This window comes from Bubalus kerabau, chromosome 2 (genome assembly GCF_029407905.1).
Source record: "Bubalus kerabau isolate K-KA32 ecotype Philippines breed swamp buffalo chromosome 2, PCC_UOA_SB_1v2, whole genome shotgun sequence".
In the NCBI taxonomy this organism is placed as follows: domain Eukaryota; kingdom Metazoa; phylum Chordata; class Mammalia; order Artiodactyla; family Bovidae; genus Bubalus; species Bubalus kerabau.
Window position 1 is genome coordinate 100,162,278 of NC_073625.1, and position 12,287 is coordinate 100,174,564.

Genomic DNA, 12,287 nt, shown 5'->3' on the forward strand with positions numbered 1-12,287 from the left:
AAGACCGCTGAGGGCCCGCCGAGGCCTGGCACAGGCATGGAAGTCACTTTCAGTTTTCCCCGTGCTCAGGTGGAACTAATGGTAAAAGAGCCCACCTGCCCTTGCAGGAGATGTAAGAAACTTGGGTTTGATCCCTGGGTCCGGAAGATCCCTTGGAGGAGAAAATAGCATCTCACTCCAGTATTCTTGTCTGGAGAATCTCATGGACAGAGGAACCTGGTGGGTTACAGTTCACCGGGTGACAAAGACTTGGACACAACTGAGTGACTTAGCACACAGCACGTTTTCCTTCTCACATCTGAATATTGTGAAGATAAATTTAGATGAAGAACGTGTTTTAAGCCATGGAAAAATGAAACATTCTGAGTATTGTTAAAATGAAAGAAATTCTATGTTCAAGAAAGGGAAATAAGTAAATAATGAGTAGTAAGAAGAGTTGTAGATGTGATAGCTGTAAAGTGTGGTCTGCAGAAAAAGGAAGGTATTGAACTGTGTCTTCCAGCATTGTACTTGCCACTGCCCCTACCCGCTTTTCTGTTCTTGTCTCTTTTGTCTCTTAAACCTGCATCTACCATACTCCCTGCTGCTAGTTTTATCCCACTCTGGTCCCTGAGATTATCTGGTCCCTGAGCTTATCTGGTCCCAGCCAAGCCCAAATTGCCAGTGGACTTCAAAGCTGAGCCATTGGGCCTAAAAACTGTACCCAGGGTCTAATAATGGAAATGAATTGTCTCTGTGGTCCCCAAGCCATCTTGCTACAATCCATATTTAAGAGTAACAGAATTACATTATTTCCTCCTAGAGTTATCTGGTACCAAGATGAATCTCCTCCCCTAAACTTACTCCACTTTATTTCCCCAATTCCCATGCTGACTCAGTTCATAAGTCTAGTCACTGCTTTAGTCCCTATTCCTTAGTCTTCACTATAAAACCCCTCTGGAGCCTAAATGAGCTGCCTTGACAGGAAGAGAGAGGTTATGATTAATTTTCTTTCAAACACATCGAAGTATACTTTCAACAGAAAATTTCTAGTTTATAATTAGAGTTAGATAATAGGTGTTCAATAAAGTCATAGAAATTTAGGACTTATTCATTTGGAAGTATTACTTGAAATCATTAGGGTAGATGAGATTTCTTATGCTGAATAAAAAGAGAAGTTGAGATACTGAGGACTCGGCCCTGAGGATTATTCAGTTAGGAAATATGAGGAATACTCTGTTAAAATTTTCAAAAACAATTCTCTAAGAAAGTCCCACTTCAGACTCTTTCTAAATGTCTGCCAAAAAAATGCTCAGAGGCACTGACTTCTTCTCACCATTAGCATTTGTTAATCACCAATTCTTAGATTAAAGGAGGAATGGACACTGATGATGGCAGAGGAAGATAATGAAAGTTTTTAAGGGGCCAAGAATATCCCTTATGGAAGGAAAACTTTGGATAGATCAAAATGTAAGGACCTGAGCCCCAGAAACTGTGCTTAGTCATACCAATTATGCTTTAAAAAAATCTGTATAATCATTACTTGAGATAAAAAGAATTCTTACACTGGATATAACATTTATATCTAAAAATCAGAAATCTTGCTATATAAAACATTAACCAGTCAAAAGATAAAGGGGGAAAAACATTTCATTTATAATAGGCCATATAATAAATCTAATTAATTACAATAAATATAACTATAATATGCTAGATGTAGTTGAAGAAAAATTTAAAATTCTAATATAGGTTACTAGTGAAGAAGACTTGAACATAATAGAAAAGCCTATTTGGTCTTGAGTAGAAAGATAGATATATATATATATATATATATATATATATATATATATAAAAGCAATTCTCCCTGTATTAACCTGTAATATTATTACAAACCCAACAAAATACCAATAAAATTTGAGGGGTAAGCAGTGAATGAAAACCTAATTCTCATTCTAAGTTTGAATGAGAATTGCACATGCAAGGATACAAAGGAATATTTCAAAAAATAAAATTATTAACTAGTCCTAGAAAAACAACATGGATCCAACATGAAAATAAAAGATGAAATGATCAATAGAGAAAATAGAAAATTTTTGTTTTTTAGAACTCCGCACAAATACAAATAGAAAATTAACATGCAATAATATGGTATTGCAGATCACTGGGGAAAAGATTGATTATTCATTTGTTAATTCTGGTTCATTAATATGGCTATCTTGAAACATATACAACAAAGTCAGATTTCTAACTTACCCCTTACATCAAAATAAACTAGATTAATCAAAGATTTAGCAATATGATTATCAAAATTATAGAGAAAGCAAGGTAAACTCTCTTTATAATTTTAGCATTGAAAAGTACTCTCTAAATATGACTAAAAACCCAGAAGCCATAAATGAAATTAAACCAAAAATTTCACATGACTCACACCACCATAAAAAATGAAAAAATGAAAAACTGTGAGAAAATATTTGTGATACACATAATATAAAATATATAGAAATATAAAATATTTAATATACATATAAAATATTTAATATACATATAAAATATTTAATATAAATATAAAAATAGCTCCTATAAATTAGCAGGGAAATATAGCCAAGTTGAAAAATGAACAAAGGCCAAATTCTAGAATTCAAATGAATTCTAACCATGAAAAAGCACTCAGTTTTACTTATAAGAAATGTGCATTAAAGCTACAAGGATATGTCACTTTCAGCTATTTGATTAACAACATAAGAGACTTTGATAATTCATGATTTTGGTGAAGGTGGGAGGAAATAGGCATTCATATATTGTTGGGGGTGTTTATTAATACAATTTTTATGAAGTGCTATTAGGCAATATATAAAATGTACATACATTCTGACCCAACAATTCATCTGAAATCTTATTTAACAAGTACAATTGCACACATGTGAAATGAACATATTTATAAGAATGTTCACTGTTGTGTGCACGTAAATCCAAAAGGATGAAAAAATATAAATATGGTAAAAAGAATGAATACTAACAATGAGATATCAGAAAGGGAATATAAAAAAAATCCCTTTTAAAATTGTATCAAAAAATACTTAGGAATAAACTTGATCAAGAAGGTGAAAGATTTATATGCTAAGAACTCTAAAATATTAATAAGGGAAATTAAAGATGATTCAAAGAAATGGAAAGAAAGTCCATGCACTTGGATTGGAAGAATTAACATTGTTAAAATGGCCACACTACCCAAAGCAATCTACAGATTTAACACAATCCCTATCAAATTACCCATTGCATTTTTCACAGAACTAGAATAATCCTAAAATTTATATGGAACCATAAAAGACCCAGAATTGGCAAAGCAATCCTAAAGAAAACAAAGGAAGTAGGAGGCATAACCTCACAGATTGAGACAATACTACAAAGCTACAGTAATCAAAACAGTGTGGGGCTGGCACAAAAACAGATATATGGATTAATGTAACAGAATAGATAGCCCAGAAATAAGCCCAAACATTTACAGTCAATTAACCTTTGACTAGTAAAGTAATGCTCAAAATTCTCCAAGCTAGGCTTCAGCAATACATGAACTGTGAACTTGCAGATGTTCAAGCTGGTTTTAGAAAAGGCAGAGGAACCAGAGATCAAATTGCCAACATCCTCTGGATCATGGAAAAAGCAAGAGAGTTCCAGAAAAACATCTATTTCTGCTTTATTGACTATGCCAAAGCCTTTGACTGTGTGGATCACAATAAACTGTGGAAAATTCTGAAAGACATGGGAATACCAGACCACCTGACCTGCCTCTTGAGAAACCTATATGCAGGTCAGGAAGCAACAGTTAGAACTGGACATGGAACAACAGACTGGTTCCAAATAGGAAAAGGAGTACATCAAGGCTGTATATTGTCACCCTGCTTATTTAACTTCTATGCAGAGTACATCATGAGAAACGCTGGGCTGGAAGAAGCACAAGCTGGAATCAAGATTGCCGGGAGAAATATCAATAACCTCAGATATGCAGATAACACCACCCTTATGGCAGAAAGTGAAGAGGAACTCAAAAGCCTCTTGATGAAAGTGAAAGAGGAGAGTGAAAAAGTTGGCTTAAAGCTCAACATTCAGAAAAGGAAGATCATGGCATCCGGTCCCATCACTTCATGGGAAATAGATGGGGAAACAGTGAAAACAGTGTCAGACTTTATTTTGGGGGGCTCCAAAATCACTGCAGATGGTGATTCCAGCCATGAAATTAAAAGACGCTTACTCCTTGGAAGAAAAGTTATGACCAACCTAGATAGCATATTGAAAAGCAGAGACGTTACTTTGCCAACAAAGGTCCATCTAGTCAAGGCTATGGTTTTTCCAGTGGTCATGTATGGATGTGAGAGTTGGACTGTGAAGAAAGCTCAGCACTGAAGAATTGATGCTTTTGAACTGTGGTGTTGGAGAAGACTCTTGAGAGTCCCTTGGACTGCAAGGAGATCCAACCAGTCCATTCTGAAGGAGATCAGCCCTGGGTGTTCTTTGGAAGGAATGATGCTAAAGCTGAAACCCCAGTACTTTGGCCACCTCATGCGAAGAGTTGACTCATTGGAAAAGACTCTGATGCTGGGAGGGATTGGGGGCAGGAGGAAAAGGGGACAACAGAGGATGAGATGGCTGGATGGCATCACTGACTCGATGGACGTGAGTCTGAGTGAACTCCGGGAATTGGTGATGGACAGGGAGGCCTGGCGTGCTGCAATTCATGGGGTCACAAAAAGTCGGACACGACTGAGCGACTGAACTGAACTAAACTGATAGAATGGAATAATGAGGAGTTTAAATATGAGATAGTCCTACATGTACTGATTCTGATATGGAATGATCTTGAAGATAAATTAAGTGGGAAAAAAACAACAGCATTTTTGGATGCTATTACATCCGTATTTATATCCATATAATAATTTATAAAGTTGTATATACATTGACTGATTTTGGATGAATTCATAAGTAACTGTTAAAAGCATGCCTCTTAAGAAGAGTAATTAAGTAGCTAAAGACAAGAATGTGGTAAAAACTTTCACCATATTCCATTTCACCTGTTTTCAGTTTTGTACTACATGGGCTTCCCTGGTGGCTCAGATGGTAAAGCGTCTGTCTGCAATGCAGGAGACCCGGGTTCGATCCCTGGGTTGGGAAGGTCTGCTGGAGAAGGAAATGGCAGCCCACTCCAGTATTCTTGCCTGGAAAATCCCATGGATGGCGGAGCCTGGTAGGCTACTGTCTGTGAGGTCGCAAAGAGTCGGACATGACTGAGTGATTGTACTACATACATGTACATAAAAATAAAATTATACAATTACATGAACTATTAAATGTTTTATTGCTTTTATACAAAGTTGCAAACATTTCTAAACCAAAGTTATCAAGGAAAATGTACAATTCTTACATGTGTAATACAATACAATTCTTATATGTGTAATATATATGTAATATATGTAAGATATATCAAATATATCTCAAAGTTGTTTTGGGAATGTATATTACTTGCTTTACTGAATGCTGGCTGTAGTGGAGAAGGGGTATAATGTCTTCCTTTTTCAACTGAAGTTTCATAAGGAGGTGATTCTGTAGTCCTTTGCGTATTGCTCTTAAGAACCATTTTTACAATCTTTTTAGTGAAAACAAAATATAAGCCTATACAACATTTCTTTCTTAGTAGCTCACATGAGAATTAGAGAACTCTGGAAATGGTTTCTGAAAGAACAGGAAGAGTTACAGAACAGAACTGGGAAATATGCAAATTATAACTCAGTCTCCATTTTTAAAATACAATTTTTGTACCATTAAACAAGATGAACTTTACAATAACAAGAACAGAAGAGATTTCTCTTTTAAAGAATCTTCCTTTTTTTCTTATTAGCATTTTTAAAAAGGGAATGCCTTTTCTGACTTCTAATTTTGAGAAATACTTTCCTTTTTTTCTAAAAGGAGGCAATGCCCTGTATCTGTAGTCACTTTATTTACAAAAGCCTTCTGAAGAAGAAGATTATCTTCTTTCAGCAAAGCTTCTAAGTAAGCATCAATCTGCTCCAGGTCTCCCGCTGGACCACCCTGGAAAAGAGAAGCAGCAGTCATAATTGGGGAAGAAGCTACGGGGTTGAGCCCGGTTGTCTGGGTGACCTTGGACCAGTCTTCCCCATAAATCATGTAGCAACAAAACCCAGTTTGCATCTGAATAATGCTTTTAACCTTTTCAAATGATTTTGCATTTAATCTCATTTTATGTTCACAAGTGGTTAGGACCTTGGATCTTTTTCTTTTTCCTCTTCTTCTGTAGTGGAGGTTGTTTAACTGTGGTCTTTTTTTTCCCCTTTGATTTAATTACTTGTCATATTCCTAAAGCCCCCACTCATCTCATTTTTATCTGTGTGTGTGTCTTACAGGCTCTTCTCTTCCATCTTAAAATTCATGAATTTTGAGCCTTAGAGGCAAAACAGATGGGTAGGCAAATTCTGACTTCTCTGTTTCTCCTTTTTTCTCTGCAGCATCTTTCCCCATAGCCTTGGGCTTGCTGCCCTGATCTGTCTCCCTTTCCCTTTCTCTGTCTCTTTCTCTCAGTAGTCTATTGGGGTAATCTCAAGCTCTCCTTTCCTGAGTTTCTTGATCCATGAACAGTTGGACAAATGCTCCCTCTTTCCCTAAATCTCAGTCCCCCAGGCCCGACCACGGGATCAACTTGCTCTCCAACTGAGGTCATGGATAGGAGAATTTTTAGCGAGGACCTTTCAGGAATAATCCCGATGTTATCACTGTTTCCAAGTATCTGGCACTACCATAGTTTCTCCATCCCTCATCTGGTTCCATTAAATGTGTTGTCTGCTTTGTTCCCTTTGCCCTAGATTTGTTCAGTCCTCTAACAAGTCTGCACTATACCACATCCCAGCTTTGTAACTAGGACCCTGTTTCTGCAGATGGTTTCCATGATGCTGATACTCACTAGGATTTCAAAATATTCACAGACCCTGAGGCAAGCCCTGTGTGACCCTTTCTGACACTAACAGCTCTCAGCCTGTTCCGTCCGGTCTAATTCCCTGGCTCCTGCTTTCTACCCAGCAGGCCAGACTTCCTCCTAGGACTCCAGGTTGGTTCTTGTCCTCAGCTTCTTCATGAGTTGCCCCAACAGACTGCTCCAGGTCCATTTAACCTCTCGTCTCTGCTCTATTCCATGCTAGTTGCTCAGGCAGAGGCAGTGAAAATGGCAATTTTAAGTAGGGAAAGCAGGAGCCCTTTGAGCACCTCTCCAATGACACTGTATAAATAAAGCATTTCACATTATGCGGCTAAAGCCCTTCACCTCTTTACTAAACTTTGTGAATAAAACAAATTAAGTTAGTGCTGATATAATTACTTTGGTTACTTTGAGGAAACCCAGGGTCTGACGCAGAAAGAAGAGTAAACTAGCATTCTTTCATTTATTTTTTCCTAGCTGAACAGATTTGCTATTATGAGACCCAATAGTTTTTATAAATTTTCTTGATAGAGAGAGGTATTCTATTACTGTGATGAAGAACTTTGGTCTCTATAGTTTTTCTTGTTAGTGAAACAACAGACATCACTGAAACCCTACCGTGTGTGGACCCGGTTCGCCAGCAAGGCCGTGCTCCAGGCTGAACTCTCTGTGGGAAGACAGCTCCTGCCTTCTCACCCTGCATGGCCCAGGAAGGACCTGTCTCCTGTCCCAGACTCAGGGCCGATGTCTGAATTTTCTGTGCAGCCCAAGACAATTTTCTCCCCCTTCAGGCCCTGTTCCGTATATTTTTAAAGCAGGTTCTATGATATCTAAGGATCTTCCAGGTTACCATGACAATGAACTGAGCCAAAGGCTGGCTGTGAAGCAGCCCCGAGAGCGTGCCGGTGTCCACCCACAGTGCTGGGGAAGCAATGGAATGTGCAGTGCTGAGTGTACGATGCCAAGTTGCTCCAGACACAGACCTGCCCCGAGGGCCTCCACAAAGCTCTCTGAATCCCTCTTAGGGATCTTTCCTAGGGGTCCCACTCAACAACCTTTGTTTACACCCCAAGAAAAGCTGAGCAACACAGACATAGTTCCTGGGCTCACTGCTGATTTCTCAATTTATTTTTTAGCATCTACAGAGAGATCTTTTCAACATTGGCTATATATATTTGAATTTTTGATATATTCTCCCCAGCATTTCTGTATACTGTAATCAAAGACAGACTGTTCCTTACTGACCCAATCTATCACAGAAGCCCAATTCTTCATGTATTTAAATATATAAAAAACAAACAAGGGGAACAGTAATTCATACTTACATGATATTTCCTGATTTCTCTAACCTCGCTTCTAAGATTAGAAAAGTCTGTTTTTTAACCTATATACTAGGATAAAAATTAAAACATTTTGTTGTCTGAAAATTTTTTTAAAAAATTCCTACTAGAAATAAGCTATTGAGAAGGCAGAATAATCGAAATATATCAACAGCCCAAAGCTTCTAATTTTTTTTTAAGGGAAAAAATAATAGGCCTTTTAACAATGTTCTAACTTATACTTTTAAAGCTCATTTATTTGTGATTTCCAGGTCTTAGGGAGAGTGAGGGCTACAGTAAGTGACCTGTCCACTCAGTAAGTGGATGAAGATGTCAGGAGAGGAAGCCACCCCACGGCTCTGTCCACAGCATGTGTTCCTACTACTCAAACAACACTTAACTACTTACCAGCTGAAGCTTCTGCAATAATACTGCCAGTTTTACACGAAGCTTATTCAGTTTATCTTCAGTAAGTTTTCTCTTTTTTTCACATTGTCCCAGAGATACTTCATTAACCACTGCTCTTTTGTTTGCATCGCAGATAACAGACTGAATCCTTCCCTTTAGTTTTTTTTCATATTGGACCATGTAAACATCACGGATCTGGGAATGTTTTTAAAACAGTTTTAGCATATTTTAAAAATATTACTTTCCCCTTCATATCACAATTCTACACATCTGTCCCTATATGTATGTACTCTGGGTAGTCAACGTTTAAGATACACTGATCCCTTAAGGAACTGGCAATCTGATGGAAAAGGAAGAGAAAGGAGGAAAAATGTACAACGGTCTAGTAACTATGATATGAGCAGGCACACCAGGGTTGGCTCAGAAACCCTTGCTTTGAAATGAAGAAGAAACTGAATAATAGTTGGATATGTTCTCCCAAGAGGGCTACCATATTCTTCAGGGCACAAAGGGACAGGCGCCTGTGCCCCCTCTCCATAGCACAAAGCCAGCAACTTGGGGTTTCTAGACAGATTAGGTATTGTCTATGACTCAAATCTGTAGCATCTGAAAAACACAGAAGCTACAATAAGAGGAATTCCTAGTTTGTCACTCTCCTTGGGTTGTTTAGTGTGATGTAAAGACTATGGTTATCTACTAACATGTATGACCTTTGCTGATTCAAGAGCCTTGGTGATTTTCCAGGAGCTTGTATTTATTATGCCTGAGACACTTACAGAGCAGAGAGAAGGCATGGAGCAGCAAATGCTTCAATTTCAAAATGACATTAACTGCCTGTATCAACATTTTGAGGAGGCCAGGGGGTATTCTGAGAAAACAGATATAGGGCAAATTCTGTTTTGACCAACATTTGAATGTTTCTGCAATAAGGAGGTTTCTGTGTTCTAACATGCTGGGTTGCCTGGAAAACTGTAAGGTAGCCGTGTCTGTTTCCCAACACACTCACTGCACATGCAGGCTCTTGCCCAGGGCTGTCCATATCATCTCCTTTCAGTACTCCTTGACCTCACACACAATTCTCCTTTTTCTATAAAATTCTTTAAACAAACAAACATCCCTTAGTACACTGAATTCTGTTTATTATTTTTTTTAAATTTTATTTTTAAACTTTACATAATTGTATTAGTTTTGCCAAATATCAAAATGAATCTGCCACAGGTATACATGTGTTCCCCATCCTGAACCCTCCTCCTCCCTCCCCATACCATCCCTCTGGGTCGTCCCAGTGCACCAGCCCCAACTTCCTAAATTCAAGGCACTGAATTTTATAATAGGGGATGAAGAGATATACAAGGTTCAGTCTTTGCCCTCGACAACCTTCTAGTCTACAGAATAAGAGAATACAAGTATGTGAATATTGTATCTTATGGGAGAAAATGTACTGTGCCCCAAGTAAGGCACAGATATTACTAGAGTTGAGAGGAGGGTGTGGAGTCTCCATTAAACTGAAGAGCATTAAAGTCCTGACTTAAGGTACTTGAGTTAGGTTGACATCAGTAATTTACCCCCAAAGGTAAACTTCCATGTGCTATTAACTTAGGGAATATTTGGGAGTGGGGACCCAAATACCACTCCAAAGTGGCAAACATTGGCCATATATACACCAGTTTACACACATACTCAGCAGCCAACTATAGTTCTTAGTGTTCAGAACTTTAGAATTTATAGCTTTTGCCATCCTGAACAATAGCCAGGAAACACTTTCTTATAAAAGGCAACAACAATAATAAAACAAACTAAAATAGATAAAAAGAAATACAGAATACAAAAAACAATTATTACTTAGAAACATAATAGTATTGCTCATCAGCAATAAAAAGAAATACGCAACTGTTATACTTAATGGATTTGAAGGGAATTTCATTGATGAATAAAGCCACTTGTAAAATGATACCTACTCTATGATTCCGTTTCACTAACATTCCTCAAATGACAAAACTATAGAGATGGATAACAGATTGGCGGTTGCCTGGGGTGAGGGGTGTTTGTGTGTGTGGCATGTGACTGTAGCGGGCTAACACAGGGAGATCTTTGTGGTAATGGGAGTTTGTACCCTGACAGTGGTGCTGGTTACACAAATCCACACACATGATAAAATGAGACCCACATTCCACCAATTTCAATTTCCTGGTTTTGATATTGTACTATAATTATATAATTATGAAAGATAAGCATTGGGAAAAATTGGATGAAGGGTACATGGGACCTCTCTACTAGTCTATGATGCTGTGTATCTATAATTAATTTAAGTTCAAAAGACAGCACTGTTAATACAGTATAGCTTTAAGAATGTTTATACAGCACACTATATTCAAAATCATATTCAGTCTCTCAAAGTTCACTGTTTTTTAACCAGCGAACTATATTTCCTTCAAACACTACTGGCCAACTTAGCTAGTTTCTTGATTTATGCTTCTTTCTTTCTGAGGCTAACATCTCCAGGAGGTTTCTATAAAAGGTGACAATTTTGACAACTTTTAAAGCTCAATGTAAAAGGACTTCTGGCTGTTTTAACATTTTAATTAAGGTGGGTAGAGAATTGTAACAGGATGAGAGGCTTAGTTCTGCTGGTTAAACTCACTCTCGTAGAGGTATTTGTGGTGGATCAAAAATGGAATTCTTCCAAACCCTATTAATTCAGGATGGAATTAGGATTTGAAAGAAAGGATATTCAACTGAGATTTAATTTTCTGCCTTGAATTTTAAAAGTCAGAGCTCTGGCAGCTCTGGAGCTCCAGAATCCTAACAAGTTTGCACAAAGTAAGGCAGGCCTACAAGATCTATAGATTTTTGTCCTCTGTTTATAAGAATATGCATGTGTTTGTGCAGGCAGACACTACAGCAGAAATAATCAACTTTGATTCAATGCATGTTAGTAAGGTCCAGATGCATCAAAGGTTCTTATTGATGCCTCTAGAATATGAGAGGATTGCTAATTTCAAGGATTCTATAATCTAATTGGGGATAAAATAAAATACAAGAAACTGCTGCATTATAAGGCAGAACATTTAATTAATGCTAAAATAGAGTTTTAAGGTTCTCTCAGAACACAGAAGTCAAGATTAGTTTCATATGGAGAGACTAAGGTAGGCTTGAGATAGAAGGCAGCATTGACTAAGCGCTAGAGACACCTGTGGACTGGGGAAATGGGAAAGAGTATTTGGGGGGGGATAGCATGGGCAAAGGCTCAGAGGCCTCCCAGTGTAGTAGGTTGGGGAAATTCCATTTTGGACGGAGCAGACGGCTTGCAAAAGGAAAGAATGAAAGATGGTAGATCAGGCTGGGTTACGCAGGACCTCCAATGCTGTTAGGAATCAGCTGCTGTTCTAGTAGTTATGGAAGTTGCTGATGCAGTCAGGGCAAGGTGACCAAAGAAGTTTGTAACTACCAGGGGTCCTCTCTTCATTAAACATACATACCTTAGAGCAAGGTGCATAGTTATCCCCTAACAGATTTCAACAAATGATTTTAATATTAATAGTTTTTATAACCATGCACTTAAGGCTACCAGACATTAACAAAGTCCCTAAGATCAGTGTCAT

The 12,287-nt window shown here is 37.8% G+C and overlaps 1 protein-coding gene across 7 annotated transcripts in view; it reads right to left on the minus strand.

Moving 5' to 3' along the window:
* Positions 1 to 5,074: 5,074 nt before the first annotated feature.
* MORC1 (MORC family CW-type zinc finger 1) overlaps positions 5,075 to 12,287 on the minus strand; it is a 170,433-nt gene continuing 163,220 nt past the window's right edge. For all 7 annotated transcript variants that reach the window (XM_055568119.1, XM_055568117.1, XM_055568118.1 and 4 more), the window contains 2 exons: positions 8,686 to 8,880; positions 5,075 to 6,060 (listed from right to left, as the gene is read on the minus strand). In XM_055568119.1, coding sequence (XP_055424094.1) covers positions 5,902 to 6,060; positions 8,686 to 8,880 — 354 coding nt within the window. In that variant the 3' untranslated portion in view covers positions 5,075 to 5,901. The remainder of the gene's footprint in view (positions 6,061 to 8,685; positions 8,881 to 12,287) is intronic.